The 20,025-nt window shown below is 38.9% G+C and overlaps 1 protein-coding gene across 1 annotated transcript in view; it reads left to right on the top strand.

Annotated features, from left to right (window-relative positions):
• Positions 1-14,413: 14,413 nt before the first annotated feature.
• LOC141338423 (uncharacterized) overlaps positions 14,414-20,025 on the top strand; it is an 82,606-nt gene continuing 76,994 nt past the window's right edge. Inside the window, exon 1 of the mRNA XM_073843970.1 lies at positions 14,414-14,498. Within this exon, the coding sequence (XP_073700071.1) occupies positions 14,414-14,498 (85 nt within the window). The remainder of the gene's footprint in view (positions 14,499-20,025) is intronic.

Below are 20,025 nucleotides of genomic sequence, written 5' to 3'. Positions count from 1 at the left end.
TTGTTAGGATAGGACAATATTTGGCCGAGATACATCTATTTGAAATCTGAAATCTAAGGGTGCAAAAAATCAAAATACTGAGAAAATCACCTTTAAAGTTGTCCAAATTAAGTTCTTAACAATGCATATAACTAATCAAAAATTACATTTGGATAGGTTTACAGTAGGAATTTTACAAAAAAATCTTCATGGAACATGATCTTTACTTAATTTCCTAATGATTTTTGGCATACAAGAAAAATCAATAATTTTGACCCATACTATGTATTTTTGGCTATTGCTGCAAATATACCCTAGCGACTTAAGACTGTTTTTGTGGTCCTGGGTCACTAAAGGTTATTTCCTGCATATTTGAGTGAAAAATATTTTATATCTTTTTATATTCACTATAAAATGGGTAGGTTTAGGTTTGGGTGTAGGTTAAGGGGTCTAAATATCTAAATCGTTTATTGATAAAAATGCATTATGGATAATGATATAAAAGATGCATAAATTATTTTTCTGGCGATTTGTATCGTTTTAAACATTGAATTACATCTAAATAGTATGTTTCAGCATAAATAAAACCAAACTAACATGTACGTTTTGCGCTTGTACAAAATAATAAAATGAAAAAAAAATTATAATAAGGAAGAACAAAAAAATATGAAAAAAAAATATTTTCTATTTTTTTTTTCTAAAAGGTTCCTGACTCCTGGTATAAATGGTTTCTGCACCCAAACATTGTAATTTTGCCCTTTAAATAGAATCTCAAACTCTTTTATTTGTAGTTTTTAATATTTTCAGCAGACTAAATATATTTCAATATAAATTCCTGTGAAAAATAACTTTAGGGGATTTTTGCAAACATTTTTAAAACATCCCCAAGTTTTAACACCACAACAATAAGTTACTAATTTCTTAACTATTTCATGTGATGAAGGTACACCCCAATATGAATAAATGATTAAATAAAATCTAAATAATTACACTTGCAACAACTACATTTACAGAGAACACATACTCTGTGAATAAAATCCAAAAATCCTAAATAATAAGCCTAATCAAGGATAGTAATAGTCATTTCCAAGCATCAACATAAAAAAAGTATTAAAATATTAAATACAGTTAGAAATTGCACTTTTATTTATTACTCTTTCCATACTTAATTTTATTTTTGTAACAGGTTTTTGTAAATCATGTTAAAATATTTTGAATTGCTTGCTATTTACAGTGGTTACAGTAAACTGTTTTATAGTGTTTTTTGCCGATCTGTGTAAAAACCAAACTAAAAAATGAATAATAATCTTGGCCAAGATTGATGGCCCATACTAGGAATTTGTGCCCTGCATTTAACCCATCCAAGTGCACACACACAGTAGTGAACACACACACACACACCGTGAACACACACCCAGAGCAGTGGGCAGCCATTGCTGTGGCGCCCGGGGAGCAGATCGGTGCCTTGCTCAAGGGACTCACCTCAGCCGTGGTATTGAGGGTGGAGAGAGTGCTGTACATTCACTCCCACCACCTACAATCCCTGCCGGACCTGAGACTCGAACCTGCAACCTTTGGATTACAAGTCCAACTCTCTAACCATTAGGCCACGGCTGCCCCCATAACAAATGATAACAAATGATAACAAATGATTTCAGGGATATTTTGACCACTCAAGTAAGAAATGTCCATGGTTTCCATTTTAGAAATCTGGTTACCTTTCTTTCTGCACTTCAGTGATTTTAGACAGCATGACTTTTATTTGATCTGACGATGACATCATGAGTCTGCGCGGCGCTCGTGCATCTGTTGTGATTTGGCTCTAGAAAGGTTTGTTTTTTCACATTCAAGGTGTTTAAATAGATGCAAACATTTCCGTGTATGGTACAGCTTTTAAATAACTGTAAAGTAATCGTTTTATCTAATATAGCAGTTTAATACTTTATCTAGGGTTAAAGAACGTTATTTTCGCGAGTGAAGCGCATCTGCTCATGATAAATAGAGATGCTGCGTCTCATTTCGTGCTCTACATCGGTAATCAATTTAAAATAAACATGCAAATGTGTAAACGGGAAAAAAGCATGCATTCGGATATTTTGAGATCAGTTTCAGTCCTCATTCATATGTGGAAATAAATCAGATATAAATCGGATATGTGCCAATGCGACTGCATGTAAACAGGCAGATGGGATTTTCTGAGGCATTGCGTTCAGTACGTTATTAAAAACTGCTACAATTGGGTATTTCTTCACATTTAACCCTTGTGAGTTAAAAAAGTTAAAAACAAAACTGGCCATGTCCAAAAACTGTCATGAAAATATGATTTATTAATATTTTTTTCCACTTTCACTTATGTCTATTTTTTAACCAACATCCCAGCCAGCAATGACATGTGGGGCCCAGATGAAGGCTACATGGGTGGCCAATGTGGGCCCCATTATGGGCTTGCACCCGGGATCCACATTGGGGCCAGCCGTGGAAGCCCAGACGTACTAAAAGTGGGACCTGTAAGGGTACTGCATGGGTCTTAACTGGGCAATTCATGCCAAACCCATTTGGGCCCCACCTGCCCAAAGGGGTTTAAAGTGGGTTTGCACCCGGGATCCACATGGGGGCCAGCCGTGGATGCCCAGATGGGTTTTAAGTGGGATCTGTAAGGGTCTTATGTGGGTCTTAACCGGGGAATACTTGTCAGACCCATTTGGGGCCCACCAGTCTGAAGGGGTTTAAAGTGGGCTTGCACCCGGGATCCATATGGGGGTCAGCCGTGGATGCCCAGGTGGGTTTTAAGTAGGATCTGTAAAGGTCTTATGTGGGTCTTAACAAGGGGAATACATGTCAGACCCATTTGGGGCCCACCAGTCTGAAGGGGTTTAAAGTGGGCTTGCACCCGGGATCCACATGGGGGCCAGCCAACGCCCAGGAGGACCAGGCCGCCTCAAATTAAGCTTAAACCCTTTTATTAAATCATCAGATACTTCAGAAACTTAAAGCAATTGACATCAGATCCACAAAAGAAGAAAGAATAATGAGCAGTTCAGTGGCCTTGCAGTAGTGAGAATTTATTTATTTATTTATAGCACTTCCCCAAATGTTGCAGGTTTGGAACAGCATGTAGAAAAACATTGAATACGCTGAAAAATGGTTTTGAATCAACAATCCAACTTCAGCTTTCCTCCTTTTCAGGTCAACATGCAAAGTCCTTTTGCTGCATAAATGTCTAGCTGATATGGACACTCTCCTTTCTTTTAGAGCAGTGTGAAACCAACCTCAGACATATAAAGATATCAAGGAGTCCTTTCTACAAAATAAACATTAAACAATAATAAACATCAACAGTGTTTGAAGTGAAACCTCCAAAAACAAACAAACAAGTACTTACAGATTGAGCTAAAAACACAAGGTTTCTCAATCAGGACTTTGAGATTTTCTGGCAGCCAAAGGTAACAACCACATGCTCCCTCCACCAAACAAATCTACTTCTTCTTTGTAGCAGCTACCTCTATATCCTGCATGAAAGCTCTTTAGAGCGCCCTCTAGTGCCCTGTAGAATTACTACAACCACTCTAGTCATACCGAAATATATAAAAATAAAATACGAGTAACTTGGGACAGGTTACAAAGTCGAAAAGAAAGTAAGGTTTTTGATGAGTAGATTTCAGGATTTTTCTCCATATAGTGGACTTCAGTGGGATTAAGGTCAAGGATAAAGGTTTCAAAATTTCAATACAGCTTTCAAATGGGATGGGATGATGTAGAGCCCTTTAAAGCTGCATTGACAATTAAATTTGGACCTTCAACCCGTTGGCTCCCATCGAAATATGGAGAAAAATCTTGGAATGTTTTCCTCAAAAACCTTTTCGACAGAAAAAGAGACCCAGCAGGCACACAACGTCATATGACGTTAATATTATGTTAGATTTAGGTTGTGACGTCAGGTGACCAAAATTCAACGTCTAGCCAGCGTCTAAAGACAACGTTATTTGACGTCCAATAACGACGTCAAATGATGTTGATGTTTGGTTGATTTTAGGTTGTGTTGGAAAGTGACCAAAATCCAACGTCGAGCCAACATCTTAAACCAACGTCATATTGACATCAAATACTGACATTTATTCATCAGGTATGGCAACCAAAACCCAACGTCTGATAGACGTCATAGTGGTAACGTCCACACAACGTCAAGCTGTAACATCATTAGACGTTGATATTTGGTTGTTTTTAGGTTGCGTTTTCAGAGGTGTAAAATCCAGGTTCGGTGAGTAAAAGTCCTCCCCAGTATTTAGTTCCAATCACCTGGATTTGCTAATTAGCACAGATTTTCAGCCAGGAGGACAGAGATTGGACCAAGTCATTCCTTTTGAGTCTCAAGGCAAAAGTCCTCAAAGAGTTAAAGTTATTGAGATAACTGAATGATGATTGTGCATTAGTGATGAACACCTGTTGTTATTATAGAGTATCAGATGTTGATGTTTTATTGGTTAAAATGATGTGACCATTGTGGAGGTCAGTATTTGCTTTAGTTGTGCCCTTGATTCTTGCGTTAGATATCTCTCTGTTACAATGCATATGGTGTTGTAAAGCAGTGAGATCAGAGCTGTACAGCGAGCAGCTAACAGCTATTTCTATATGAAGAGATAATCATTAACAGCTTATTTGAACACACACAAAATAACTTTCTTTTCTTCTTATGTTAAGGTTTTGCACTATCAAATCTGCAAAACTACCACAGGTTAAGCACCTCTAGTGTTCTTCTAACAGTTATAGCGAATTTAAAACCTGTATAACACATAAACATTTTTTTTAACATCTGTACCACTTAGATACACACACACACACACACACACACACACACATCAAGAACCAGCATATGTATCTCAACAATGGTGACAATCAACAAAACGCTTCATGCTGCAATGCATGTTGGGTAACAGCATAGTAAACACTCCCATCATGCAGCATGAATAATTATTGTCACCACTGTTGAGGAGCGTATGATAAGTTTTCATGTCTTAAAGCCTGAGCTGACGCAGTTTTTTCTTTCTATACATAAGCATTACAGTGACATTTGTTTAATAAGGTTTTTTTTTTTTGTATTGCAGTTCTACAATAGCTACATGTAACTCAATAAATCAAAGAGAGAGACCACTTCAAGATGCTCATCTAAATTAGTTAGATGGGGAAAGTGTGAATTTATCTGCTGCTGCAAGCTTTCAATTCAACACACAAATGTTTGCTGAAAAACAGCATTGAAATTACTTCACTCGTGAATTTACTAAGTTACTCCAAGAGTCAAGAGACAAACTAAAGCAACCCTTGACCACAATTATGGTGACATTGTGTTTTTTTTTTTTTTTTCTTTTCTTTTCTTGACCAATAAAACATCAACATCTAAACCTCTTATAATTCTCAATAAGAGATTCTGCAGACATGAAATAAAGTCAACCTGGTTAGTAATGAGTGAAGCTGGTGATGCTGTTTGTGGAGATGTTTAATCAGATTTTGAGAGATGAAATGTTTTGTTCAGTTGATTCAAGTCAGTTGTAGTTCTTGTGTTTCTCTTTCCTTCAATGATGCTGCTTGTTAACAGCAGATCCAACAGTCGAGCCAACGTTGGACATTGACGTCGGCCTGACGTTGGGTTCTGACGTCAACCCGATTTTCATTTCCAACCAAAATGCAACGTCTGATAGACGTCATAGTGGTTGGGGAACAACGTCAATCTGACGTCATGTTGACGTCCTGTGCCTGCTGGGGACAGACACGAGCATATTGAATGACGGAGGGGGTGAGTAAATTATCAGCAGGAAATATTTGTGTCAGAACTTAACTAGCCCTTTAAAACTGAATAAATACAAAACCAATACATCTACAAAATTGTCAAGATTAACAATTTTATTAGCTTCAGATGTCAATTTAGATTATTGAATTTTTCTTTACCAGTTATTTAGAGTTCTCATCTACATCATTTTATTTTAATCCACAATATTCTACTGACTCCCATGGGCTCCATATACAGTGGTGTCCAAAATTATTAGAACACTAGTATTTTTACCAGCTAAAATGATTTTAATTCAGTCAGGTCTATCTTTTGCTGTAGTGTTTCAATGGGTAATTTATTTTATATTTTTAAACATTAATTTTGACATTAATTGTAATAATCCAGTAAGATTTTTATTTGACAACAGCCAGTGCTCCAAACACAGATCTGATCATATCATCATCCATTCTGCACAGAATGACATGAAGAAACAGAACAAACTGAGACAGATTAAATCTAGAAGAACTGTGGCAACATCTCCAAGATGCTTCAAGAGACCTGCTCCTGCCAACCTGAAAAACTATCCGCAAGTGCACCTAGTGCAAAAGCTGCTTTAAACACAAGATGATGGTCACACCAAATGTTGATTTAATTTAGTTAAAAGAAGTTAATTGATAAAGAAAACATTTATGATATTTTTATCAATATTCTAATTTTACAGAATTTGTACACAAGTGCTTAAAACTTTTAACAGTACTGCTTTGCTGGTAGGTTTCTTTAAGCATCTTGGAGATGCCACAGTTCTTCTGGATTTAAATGATGAGATTAGACCTGTGTCACTGATTATTATAATTAATGGCAAAATGAACGCTTGGAAATGTAAACTGATATTTCATACTGACACTCTATAGCAGAGTGGAGCGGTGTGATTTTGAATGGAGGAAGGAACAGGTTTTTTTAAAAGTCGGAGCGTCATGGTTTTCACTCTCTTCAAGAGTGCTCCACCACCGCTCCATCATGAGTACAATTCACGCCAATGGATCATAATATAACTGCACATTAAGCAGGAAATCATATGTTAAACATGTTTAGCTTGATAGAGATGGATCACTCAAATCAGAAATAATGTGATCTGTAGATAAAATAACTGACGAAAACTTATTATTTTCATTACAAACTTTGCACTGGATAAAGGAGCAATACTCTTTTAATGCTGACAATTATTAGCTGTGGTTGGAACAAATACTGCACACTATGTTTGAAACTCTCCTGTTATTTTATTTTATTATATTTTATGAACAGGACTGTTACATTTCAAACATACTTAATTTTTTTTTTGACGCGGAGCAGTGTTTCTGATATCAGTGAGCGAGGAGTGGAGCTGGAGCGGAGCGATTATTAAATGCAAGGAGCGCGGGGGGAAATTGTTGCCGCTCCACTCCCAGACAGCAGCTGACTCCGTGCCGGATCCGTTTTCAAACCGGCAAAGCCGCATAACAGTCGCATCTGTTTCAGTGCTGTAACACGGATTCGGCCCGAGCCCGGGTTTCAGTCGGCAGGAACAACAGTCGCAGAGCGGACCCGGGCCGCCTCCGTGGAAACGAGCCCAGACAGCAGCTGACTCCGTGCCGGATCCGTTTTCAAACCGGCAATTCCACATCCGTTTCAGTGCTGTAACACGGATTCAGCCCGGGTTTCAGTGGGCGGGAACAACAGTCACAAAGCGGATCAGGGCCGCGTCCGTGGAAACGAGCATGCTGTTTTTTTGAGTTCAGAAGACGATCGAGACAGATACAGACATAACGTTATGCTCCTACCTCAAAACTCCTACCATTAACTTCACCAAGGTAAGTCACACGGTGTGATCAAACTGTTCTGTTAATAAATGTATTTCTTATTATGTTGTGTACGTTACTCCTTAACTTAAAGGTTTGGTGTTTTTATTGCTCCTTAGATCGGTGTTGGATTGTAGCTAACTAATTATGTTATCAGAGGGATTGCTAACATGAAGAAGACGGCAGGCCCACAGGTATGTAATTATATGTTATTAACGAATTTTAAATGCTTATATTTGTTTTTAATGTTTAAGATTGCTGGGTGGTTAGTGGTGATGGGCTAACAACTATGGTAACGGCTGAGTACTAGCTAAAACATATCGCACACCCTTTAGGCTGAATTTATTTGATCAAAAATAAAGTAATTGTAAGTAAAAGTAATTGTTTTGTGTGCTGGTGGGCTATGGAGTACACAAAGCAAGAAAATTTTAAAAACAGCCTTTTAATCCACAAAACGAATACAAGGAATCAAGGAGAGGTAGCACATCTAATAGAAACAGAAACAGGTGTGTGGAGTTAATTGCTAATTGACTAAAGAGAACAAGAACAGAACCAATTATGGGCAAACACTAACTAAACCAAAACAGATCAAACATGTGACAGTAATATTGTTACAAATTATTACACTGTGAAATAACTATATCCTATTTTAATATATTTTAAAATGCAATTTATTACTGTGATTTTTTTAGCATCATTACTCCAGTCTTCAATGTCACATGAATGATCGTTCAGAAATTATTCCAATCATAAATATGTATAGCATATATCTATTATAATATCCTGATTTGCTGCTGGATTCTTATTGGTACTTAGTTATCAAAATTTTATGATTCACAAGAACGTGATTTATTTAAAATAGGACCTGAAAAAGAACAGCGGGCAGTTTAACTGTTCAGGGGTGCGTTTCCCAAAAGCATCGTTAGCCAACTATGGTCGCAAGTTCCGTCGTTACCATCATAGTTCAACGATTGGGTGTTTCCCAACACCATAGTTCAAACGAACATTCGCAAACAGCGTCAGAAACTTACTTGGTTGGAACTACAGCTCTCGACCTGTGGTTAGAAGCATCGTTGCTTCTTAGTAACACATGTGGGCTTAATAAATTATGTTCTTGGTCACAGTTTGCAAGCTAACACGCAGTACAATCTATATCCTCAATTTTATCTAAAAATAAATGCGTTTTACTCTATGTATTTTTGTGCGTCATTTTAAGCGTTGTTTATGAATAGTTTATACAAATGCCTGAGGGAACCCCGGAGTATGACGTAAGAGAGAACGCGCAATGAATCAAACATCAAATAAAGAGAAATGACAGGGAACAAAAATAGTAAATTAGTCATAGGTGCCATGTTCAATAAAGCTGCATTTTTTAGAGACCCTAATCAGTTAAATAACAGAAGTTATTACTCGGTGACGTCATTAACAACGGCCCTAAGTTGTTGAACTAATGTGGTTCAAACGACGGAGATGCGACCGTGTTCGGGAAACACTTGTGACTAGCTAGTTCGTTTCCACAACGATGCATCGTACTATGGAGGTTAACCAGCGAGTTATGTCGTTGTACGGGAAACGGACCCCAGAACAAACAAGGGACTCATGAATAACTATCAATAAACAAACAAACAAAAAACAGCTGTGAATCATTTAGGCAACAACACAGTATTAAGAATTAAACGTATGTAAACTTTTGAAAATGGTATTTTTTATAAATTCAACTATTTTTGCTTGTGGACTGTATGTAAACATTTTATGTGAAATGTCTGATTCAGGTCAGTAATAAAAATGACAAGCATTTTGTATAATCTATCTTATTTTGTTAAATAATTAACATTTTGCATATTCTGCAAGGTGTTAGTACACTTAGATCAAAAAAGTTCATCAAAATTTTCCATTCCTTTTGGTTTTAGGAAAATTTTGATGGAAGGTTTTGAAAGGTTTCACTTCAAATGTTGACTCCTGTATATATATATATATAGAGAGAGAGAGAGATGGAGAGATGGTAATAACATTTTTTTCCCAATTTTAATCTTATTTTTAGAGACAACGAAAAGGAAAGAAATGTCTGGAGTCAGCAAGAGGGCTTGCATTTACCTTAAAAACGACATTGAAGAAGACTATTTCAACTAGAACCAACTCAAGCACACAATGGTGACAACACATTTGTAGTATAAGAACTTTCCCTGTGGTAATTATTCAGTTTCTTTTCATTCCCATTGTGTAGGCTTGTGACTTGTTTTAATCTTTGCAAATATTTTGTACAGTAAGTAAGCACTAGAATTAGAGACATGTACTACTTGGAATAGTGTTTTAAATAAACGTTAATTTTTTCTTTTGTGCAAAAAAGATCAAAATGAAAGAAAAAATGCAAAGTGGACCATCTTTTGCTCTTGTTTTGTGTAGTAATTCAGTTGTTTTATTATGAATATGCTGCTGTGTTTTGTCTTGTCTTCTAGTATAAATATCTAAATATTCTGAAATTAAGATGCCTATACCTGACAAGTAAAATCACTTAAGATATTAAGTCTTGTTTTCTAACAAAAAAATATTCAGTAAAATGTTCAGTAAAATTATTGTCTATACATCTAAATCAGTACTTTTAAAGTTTTTGTTGATTTAGAGCTTCATTTTACAACTCAACAAAAAGGTGGTATAAGACAGTAAGATAATTATGCATTATATAAGATGCTTGTAGTCACTATAAAGTCATAAATTTACTTGTATGATTTGTCTTATCAAGTAACAACAAAACAGGCTTTTTCTGTAAAGCTGCATTGATATATGTATTGTGAAAAGCGCTATACAAATAAACAAACTGTATTAAAATTCTAGTTGTGTATACAATTTGTGTTTGTGTGTGTGTAGGTCTATTTATATATAAAAAAACGAGCTGGCCCAGATCCGGCATGGTGCTGGCCCAGATCCGGCATGGTACTGGCCCAGATCCGGCATGGTACTGAACCAGATCTGGCATCGTACTGGCCCAGATCCGGAATGGTACTGGTCCAGATCTGGCATGGCACTGGCCCAGATCTGGCATGGCACTGGCCCAGATCCGGAATGGTACTGGCCCAGATCCAGCATGGTACTGAACCAGATCTGACATGGTATTGGCCCAGATCCGGAATGGTACTGGCCCAGATCCGGCCTGGTACTGGACCAGATGCGGCCCACGTTTGGGCCAAATCACCATAAAGGACTCCACATCTGGCCCGGGGCTGGCCCAGTTCTGGTCCAGATGCGGAAAAACGGATCCGTGCCGGTATTGGCCCGTTGTGCCGTACAAAACCGGCCCGAGTCCGTTGCGCGGATCTGGCCCAGAACTTGCGATAGGTCTGGGCCAGATGATTTTTGCTATCTGGGGCTCTTACATACTCTGCGCAGCACAGAGATTTTCAGCCACGTGGTAAAGTTGTGTTTTTGAAGTTTTCTATATTATCATTTATTCTTTATATATTTGTTCATTATTCGTTTACTTTACCACAGTGACTTTGTATGTTCCGTTTTGCGCAGCAGAGCTGCCTGCCCTGTTCGAAATGCCTTTGTTCTGAGATGGTGATAATAAACTTTAAATCTAACATTGTGATATATTTATGTTTGTTTTATATCTGTGGATTGCATTGTAGACTAGTCAAGTGTTGATTTGATATATAGGTTAAATTGAGTAAACTCACTGTGGACCACATACCGCTTGGATATCGATGTCACTTAAAAAACTAAAACTTACATTTAAAAAACAAAAAAACAAAAAACTCCAAACATTTCTCTAAATTGTTCTGATAAAAAAAACGAAACGAAAAAACATAAACTTTCTATTAAATACGAATCTGGTCTATTTTAATCGCTGTAACAGTATAAGCTGTTTGGCGGAAAAAAAGACGGGCTTCGGGTCGGACTCGGGCCAAAATTTTTGATAAGCTGTCGGACACGGGCCAAGCTACAGCCTGTGCGTTTCGGGCCAGGGCTGGGCTAGGGCTTAGATTTAAGGCCCGTGCAGGGCTCTACATTCAAGACCCATATATGCGTTCCCAGATCAATCCCATGCCCACTTGGCCCATAAATATGCCATTCAAGACCCATATATGCGTTCCCAGATCAATCCCATGTCCACTTGGCCCATAAATATGCCATTCAAGACCCATATATGCGTTCCTAGATCAAACCCATGCCCACTTGGCCTATGAATATGCCATTCAAGACCCATATATGTGTTCCCAGATCAAACCCATGCCCACTTGGCCCATAAATATGCCATTCAAGACCCATATGTGTTCCCAGATCAAACCCATGCCCACTTGGCCCATGAATATGTCATGCAGGACCCATATATGTGTTCCCAGATCAAACCCATGCCCACTTGACCCATAAATATGCCATTCAAGACCCATATATGTGTTCCCAGATCAAACCCATGCCCACTTGGCCCATAAATATGCCATTCAAGACCCATATATGTGTTCCCAGATCAAACCCATGCCCACTTGGCCCATAAATATGCCATTCAAGACCCATATATGTGTTCCCAGTTCAAACCCATGCCCACTTTACCCATAAATATGCCATTCAAGACCCATATATGTGTTCCCAGATCAAACCCATGCCCACTTGGCCCATAAATATGCCATTCAAGACCCATATATGCATTCCCAGATCAAACCCATGCCCACTTGGCCCATAAATATGCCATGCAAGACCCATTTATGTGTTCCCAGACCAAACCCATGCCCTCTTGGCCTATAAATATGCCATGCAAGACCCATTTATGTGTTCCCAGATTAAACCCATGCCCACTTGGCCCATGCCTGTCCCTTATGTGGCCCATGTAATCAGCTCATATGGGCTTCCTATGTGGGACTCACACTACAAAACCTACATGGGACCCGCTGATTTCACCCAGCCAAAGCCCATGCCCACACAGTTCCCATGGAACCCCTAGTTAACCCAGCTGGGCCCCACAAGTCATTGCTGGCTGGGATATGTTCTATTCACAGATACCAAATATTCATTCATTTTCCGAATTGTAACTCTTTAAATGCTGGTTTGTTTGCATAATACCACAGGTGTTTTTGTTTTGTTTGTTTTTTTTTGTGAAAAAATGAAAAATAGTAATTTCCATAAACTAAATGCTGAGCAGAATTTTTCCTTTGCTTATTAGATTCTAAATTCTAAATTTGAAGCCTTGTCGATAGAATGAATGCCTATTAGCATTAGCATCATTTTATAGTCAAATGGCCCTGGGACATTTTTGTCCTTAAGGTCCTGAGTGTGAGTATTTTTTGTACAGAGAGTAAAATAGATTTTTTTGAAGGAAACGATTAAAATTTCAATAAAAATACACACATGAGCCAAAATGTATGCAGTTGGCATTAATACAGGCACACTAATAACAAAAAAACAAAACTGAAATGGACAAAAATGTCCATAAGGTCACACAAGACGTCTTAGTTAATGACGTCTTAGGGACCTGTGCTGGCAAAATGTGTGTAAATGCACAAAATTAAAATTATCTGTAAAATGATCTAAATTTGTACATTTTCTGAAACGATTACCCTGCTGAAAAAAACAGCTAAAACCAGCCTACGCTGGTAGGCTGGCTTAAGATGGAAGGAGCTGTTTTTAACTGGTTTCCCTTTTTCTGGAAAACCACCATCATTCCAATGCTCCCCATTGACTTTGTATTGCGGGAAGCGGGCTCCTTGTCATTTCTGACTTCTAACAAAAAACAGAACAAGGTGTTAAAGCTGCTATGTGACGAGGTGTACCGTAAACAAGCTAAAAAACACCAAAACTACGTTTTTATAAGCTCTTGACCTAAAAAACACAAATAGTAGATGTCATGGGTATTTCACGTTGGGCCATTCAGTTGGATCATTTCTCCAACAAAGCAAGGTAAAGAAAAGGTGCACTGACATTGAATAATAAAATTTAGTTTCTCAATACATCTCTTCATTTCAGGGTGGTGAAATAATCCTTTGACATTGTTAAATAATGAATGTTTACTGTCGCCGTTAAATTTCCCTCCAGCGGGTAGTAAGACACATTGCGTTCTACTTTTGTTCTTGTTCTTAAACACTCTTTTTTTAGGTCGACAGCTTATAAAAACAGTTCTGTGGTTTTTAGCTTGTTTACTGTACACCTTTATTTAATAGCAGGTTTTAGACATTGTTCTGATTTTTGTTATTTATGTCCTCCTTTCTTCAGTCGTAAGGAAATTTTTTTTTTTTTTTTGAGGAAACCATTTCAGGATTTTTCTCCATATAGTGGGGTTTGAACTTCTAAAATGCAGCTTCAAATGGCTCTAAACGATCACAGCTGATGGGTCTTATCTAGCAAAACGATTGTTTATTTTCTTAAAAAAAGACAATTTATGTACTTTTTAACCTTAAATGCTCATCTTGTCTAGCTCTGTGTGTACTCTGTGTAGAGATTAAAAAGTAAGTAAATTGTAAAATAACCGATCTTTTTCGATAAGACTCTTCTTCATCAGCTGGGATCATTTAGCTGCATTTACACTGGATTTTGGAAGTTCAATCTTGGGGGCACCATAGAAGTCCATTATATGAAGAGAAATCCTGAAATGTTTTCCTCAAAAAACAATTTCCTTACAAATGAAGAAAGACATGAACATCTTGGATGACAATGGGGTGAGTACATTATCTGTACATTTTTGTTCTGAAAATGAACTACTCCTTTAACTATTTCACTCTGACTGAGATGCACCCAGATTTAGTTTGCATTTATTTCTGTTAATTGTTCTGATCTTAATTATGACTGATTGTCCAAACAGACAGAAAAACTGCTGAAGCTACTGAGATCCACGTGACGCACTGTTATAAAGATGGCGCTTATTAAAGAGGAGGATGAAGACATAAAGATTGAAGAAGTATTCATTGTGAAACAAGAAGATGCCGAGGAAGAAACAGGTTTGTTTTTATTCTCGTTAATAATATTTTTATTATAAAGAGTGTCATTATTACGGTGGTTTATTTGAAAATGGAACTTCATGTGGACAAAAATATGTTGAGATCATTTGACCAGACACAAACTAATGTGCAGCAGAAAACATGAATATTCCTTTCCTTTAATGTGGTGTGCTGTTGCCCTTTCTATTTAACACCAAAATCAGTCAAATCATGAAGCTGACATATACAGTCTCCTGTCAGCCTTGTTGTTCATTACTTTATGAATTAATTTATATGGTAAAGTATTTGCTGTGCTTTATTTTATTGGTTAATTAATTTCTGTATAGTAGGCTATTATACTATTACAGCAGTGGTTCTCAAACTTTTTACAGTGGTGTACCCCTGGGGCATTCTGAGTACCCCGACAGTATTTAAGGAATATAATGTCCCCTTTTAAATTGATTAACACATGAATTTTTACCTTTTATAGAGGTATGATTTATGTCATATTCTTAACATTCTATAAAGTGTATTATTAACCCTCAAAGACCTAGAACATTTTTGGGGCACCTGAGGCACCTGTATATTTCTTAGTTTTTTCAGACCTATTCTAGCAGTCTGCATCAATTGTCATATATCATTATAAACATAAGAACTTGAACTTTATGTCTAGCTAATTTAAAATTACAAATTTCCTTTTGTTTTCTCTAAAAATTAGTGAATTTCCAGAATTTTAGGAAAAAACGCTACCAACAATAGGGTGTTTTTTACTGTGTACTCAAACAAAAACTTCTGAAGTTTGGATTTTTTTCTTTAAAAATTTGTATTTAGGTGTTTTACACTTCCAAATAAAATTTTGTCTAAATATAACATTCCCCAAGCAAGTTATAGCCAATTATTACAATATTATTTAGGCGCTTTTCAGCGAAAAACAGGCCCATTTCGTTTATTGACAATATAGACCTGTCCAAAAACGTTTCAGGAGTAAAGTCATCGCAGAAACAGTGTTAAATAATAGCAAAACACAGTAAAAATAATTTACTTTTTCAGATAAATATTGTAGTGAATTTTACAGGAGACTCATCTCATTTTAACTTGGTCCACCTAGGGACGCCAATTATGAAGTGAGTTCTGCTTTCGCCCACTAGAAAAGCGAAATAGTGTAGTGATGGGTACTCGCGTCACAGATGACGTAATGATTCTTGGATCACATGTCACTTAATGTGTGGTAATGAGTACATCACATAAGAAAGATTGGTGGGATATCTAGCTTGTAGAACCTCTCACTGTATTATCAACACAAGGAAGACACAAGTGTAATAAAATAAATTTATTAACAAATGATAGACAAGAGTAATCAACTATTAAATGAATACAATAATTGCAAAAGGAATAAAGTGCATAAGATGCATAAAATGTGATTCAGTTGGGTGTTACTATGTCATAGCTATGTTATCTTATGGAAAGATAAACTGTTGCTACTCTGAAACAAATAAGGTGAAGAACCTTATTTTGCATCAAACAAATAAATGAGCTATTATTTGTTATCAACTGCAATCAGCTATACAATATCTAATGTAAATTAGAAAAATCATATACTGATAGTACACAACAATGCCAAGGTCTCTGGAAGAGGATTGAAAGTGATATTTACGTTCTCTGTGGTTGATTGAGCAGTCCGGTAGCGGTGAATTCTTCCACTGGTTGTGCTGGGAGCAGTCAGTGGGAAAAGGAGCAGGAATCCGTTTCGACAGCCTTGAGCATGAAGCGCTGTAGGATGCTGTTCTCCTGGAGCACCAAAGGGTCCTAAGATCTGGAACACGCAGATGTGGCCCTGGTGTAGGTGCTGAAGGCCCTTAGCTTGGAACACGCAAGCAAAGGTACCTGAAGTGAAGGTTTGCTTGCTGTAGCTCAACCTTGTTGCAAATGTCTGTTGGTCTTCTGCCTCTCTGGGCTAGAGACTCAGAACTTGTTCAATCCGCTTTGTCTCTCTCGGATGGAGACTTAGGACGTGCTGCATCTGTTGTTGCCTCGCTGGACGAAGACTCTGAACGTGGAAAATATCTCTTTATTCACAGACAGAACGTGGTCGTATCTGCTGCTGCCTCAAAGCTGGAGACTTGAAGCGTGGAGCGTCTGTTTCTGTCTCTCTGGACAGTAGGCTCAGAATGGTTGTGTCTGTTAGTGTCTCTCTCTTATGGAGCTGGAGACTCAGAATGGAGGTATCTGTTGCTGCCTTCCCAGTAACGGGCCGCAGACTCAGAAAGAAGTTTGATCTGTTACTGTCTCACCCTTGTAATGGGCCGCAGACTCTGAACTTTGTTGCTCTGTTAGTGTCTCTTCCTTCACAGGCCGCAGACTCAGAACTTTGTGTAACTGTTATGTCTTTCCCCGACGGGACTCAGACTCAGTACAAGGAGTGTCTTTTGGAGAGGTACCTATTATAACTTTCCGATGAGGAGGAGATTGCAATTTGGTGCTTCTCCATTTCCATGCTGTGATTGGTTGGTTCCATCAGAGCGGGGGACATGGGGTAGCCCACCCTTCTTTCCTCTTGTGGAAGTCATTTGCATAGTCCAAACACAAAGTTAAAAAAGGTGTCAATAATGTTTTACTGGTGCATTTCTCATTTTCCAAAACACAATCAGAAAACATTTGGTCATGTAATGAACACATTAAGTCCAAACATGATGGGAAAAGATTGAACTGTCATGCATGCATTCATTTGTCCATTAACAGCTGAGTTTGTGTAAGATGTTGCACTACACATCGCTGTCAGTGAGAATACTTATTTCTCTGAATAAGTATAAGATGTGTGTGTTATGGTTCGCATCAGTTCAAGGTTTGAAAACATAGTTATGAATGGATTTGGATGGATCTTTGTGATCTCTCTTTGTTTCCCCCACTGCGTGCTGTATCTGGAGATCCTAAGGAATTTTTATGACCGTCACAGGACCAAACCTTAGAAAACAGTCTCAAGGTGGGTGAAGGGTAGAAACTGCATCTTGACCAATAGGAAGTTCTGTCCTTCCAGGGGTTTTGTCCCAAAGGTCTCTTCTTGCCCTCTAAGAGGTGTCTGGCAGTTGTCCTGGCATCCTTATCTGATGGCGTTGGACAGTTTGCTTATGTTAGTCCACCAAGATCCAATCAAAATGTAGAAAACCTTTGTCCACTATTGTGGCCAGGGAGGGGCCCTCGCCATAAACAGGGCCCTGGAATCCGTGGTCCACTACATCCCCCCCTGATCGGCTTGATCGAGGACCTGAAGTCGTTGATCTGGGCGATGCACTGAAAGGAACAGCAGGAACAAAACACACACACCTCACCTCCTCCATCTGACCATTGGCATTCAAGTACAATTTGGCTCAATATGTTACATATAGAGCTAAATTAACTAAATGAGTGGGTCATGAGAATCATTTCTAAACAGGTTAGAAGCATTCTAGAGAAGGTTCCTATAGGTGTAAGGAAAAGTTGTCCTAAAGATAATTTAAAGGCTATGTTTAAGATCTCTACAGAAAGTATCAAGGTAAGAGTAAACATCAAAACTGTTTGGGCAGATTTAGCAGGAAACCAATTCCTTAAATGTCTGGATTGACATAATTTGGTATGGCACTCTTGAAGCTGTAAGCTACGTGCACCTGCAATGTTTACATAGTTCCTTGCAATGCCTGAATAGAGAATCCTCAACTTGTTCGCTTGGTACCACAAATGACAAGATTGTTTATATTGTCTAATTATTGGGAGCAAAGCTCACTCAAATCATAAGTATGTATTGCATTAATATACAGACCAATTAATGAGAGTGGTCATGTTGTATGACATTCATTATCCTGGCTACCCAGTGAATGGTGCGACTCAAGGGGCTGTATATTGACCAGCAGTGGAGGTTGTAAATTTGAGTGTCCTGTCTAAAATCTGAAGCTGCTTCTGGAGGGCTGCTTCATAGGTCCAATCAACTACACCTTTCTTCGGAAGGATCCCTTGTAAGGGAGATTGGTTAGAACTGACAACAACAAATTAGAACAACACTGACTGTGATCTGCATGTAACGGGTGAATAAGCAAAGGGAAGCAAAAGCAGTGTAAACCAGTTTATTGTAGTAGATGAAGATGATGATACAAACAGATGAGTGAAAGTCTCTCGGTTGGGTGAGGCAGGGGCAAGATGGTGCTGGTGATGAAAAGTGAAGATCCTGGTGACGGTGTACACACAAACGAGACACGGTCACAAATCCCACGAAGACGATCACATACACATCCAGACTGACACGAACTCCACGAACACGAACTCCAAGAAACACGAACAGCACAGTGACAGAGAACTAGAAGAATCATCTGACGGGGAAACAGAGGGATGAGTGAGTTTATGTAGAGACCGTAAATGAGTGGCACCTGGTGAGTGTAACGATCGGCAGCTGCGCTGATGAGCATGACGTACACCACAGTCACACACACACATCACGGGACCTGAGAACACAGCGGATGTGTGAACCGTGACAGTACCCCCTCCCCTAGGAACGTCCCCTGACGTTCCCAGCCATCTGTACCTGTTGATTAAAGTCATCAATAAGGGAGTGATCCAGGATGTCTCTGGCAGGCACCCAACTTCTCTCCTCCGGACCGTAACCTTCCCAGTCCACCAAGTACTGAAATCCGCGTCCCCTTCGCCTAGAGTCCAGAATACGGTTGACCGAATAGGTAGGCTCCCCGTCTACGAGTCGCGGCGGTGGGGGAACCGGGGTGGGCGGATTAATGCGTGCAAAAAACACGGGCTTAATTTTGGAAACATGGAACACGGGATGAATTCTCCTGTACACTGGAGGGAGATTGAGGCGGACTGCCACCGGACTAATGATCTTGGTGACAGCAAACGGGCCAATAAATTTGGGAGCCAGTTTATTCGACACGGACCGGAGAGGAATGTTCTTAGTAGAAAGCCACACTTTAGAACCGACGACGTATACGGGAGGCCTAGACCGGTGGCGATCGGCTTTGGCCTTGGTGCGCGCTCCCACCTGGACTAGAGTCTCTCGGGCTCTAGTCCAGGTACGATGGCACCTCTGGACGAAGGCGTGAGCGGAGGGGACCGCGACTTCGGATTCCAGACTGGGAAAAATAGGTGGCTGGTACCCTATGCTACATTCAAATGGGGATAGGCCCGTGGAAGATACTGGTAACGAATTGTGGGCGTACTCCACCATAGAAAGTTGTTGGCTCCAGGAGGAAGGATTTCTGGTGACCATACATCGTAATGCTCTTTCCAAATCTTGGTTGGCTCTCTCAGTTTGCCCATTGCTTTGAGGATGGAACCCCGAAGAGAGACTAACAGTGGCCCCCAGAAGTCTACAAAACTCTCGCCAAAATTTGGACACAAATTGGGGTCCTCTGTCGGAGACCACGTCTGTCGGGAGGCCATGTAACCGAAAGACGTGTTCCACGACTGCCAACGCTGTCTCCTTGGCTGACGGTAATTTGGGCAAGGGAATGAAATGAACCGCCTTCGAGAATCGGTCCACCACGGTCAAAACTACCGTGTTACCCTGGGA

This window comes from Garra rufa, chromosome 1 (genome assembly GCF_049309525.1).
Source record: "Garra rufa chromosome 1, GarRuf1.0, whole genome shotgun sequence".
Taxonomy (NCBI): Eukaryota; Metazoa; Chordata; class Actinopteri; order Cypriniformes; family Cyprinidae; genus Garra; species Garra rufa.
The sequence above is the reverse complement of the archived record's forward strand: the minus strand, read 5'-3'. Positions and strand labels throughout refer to the sequence as shown.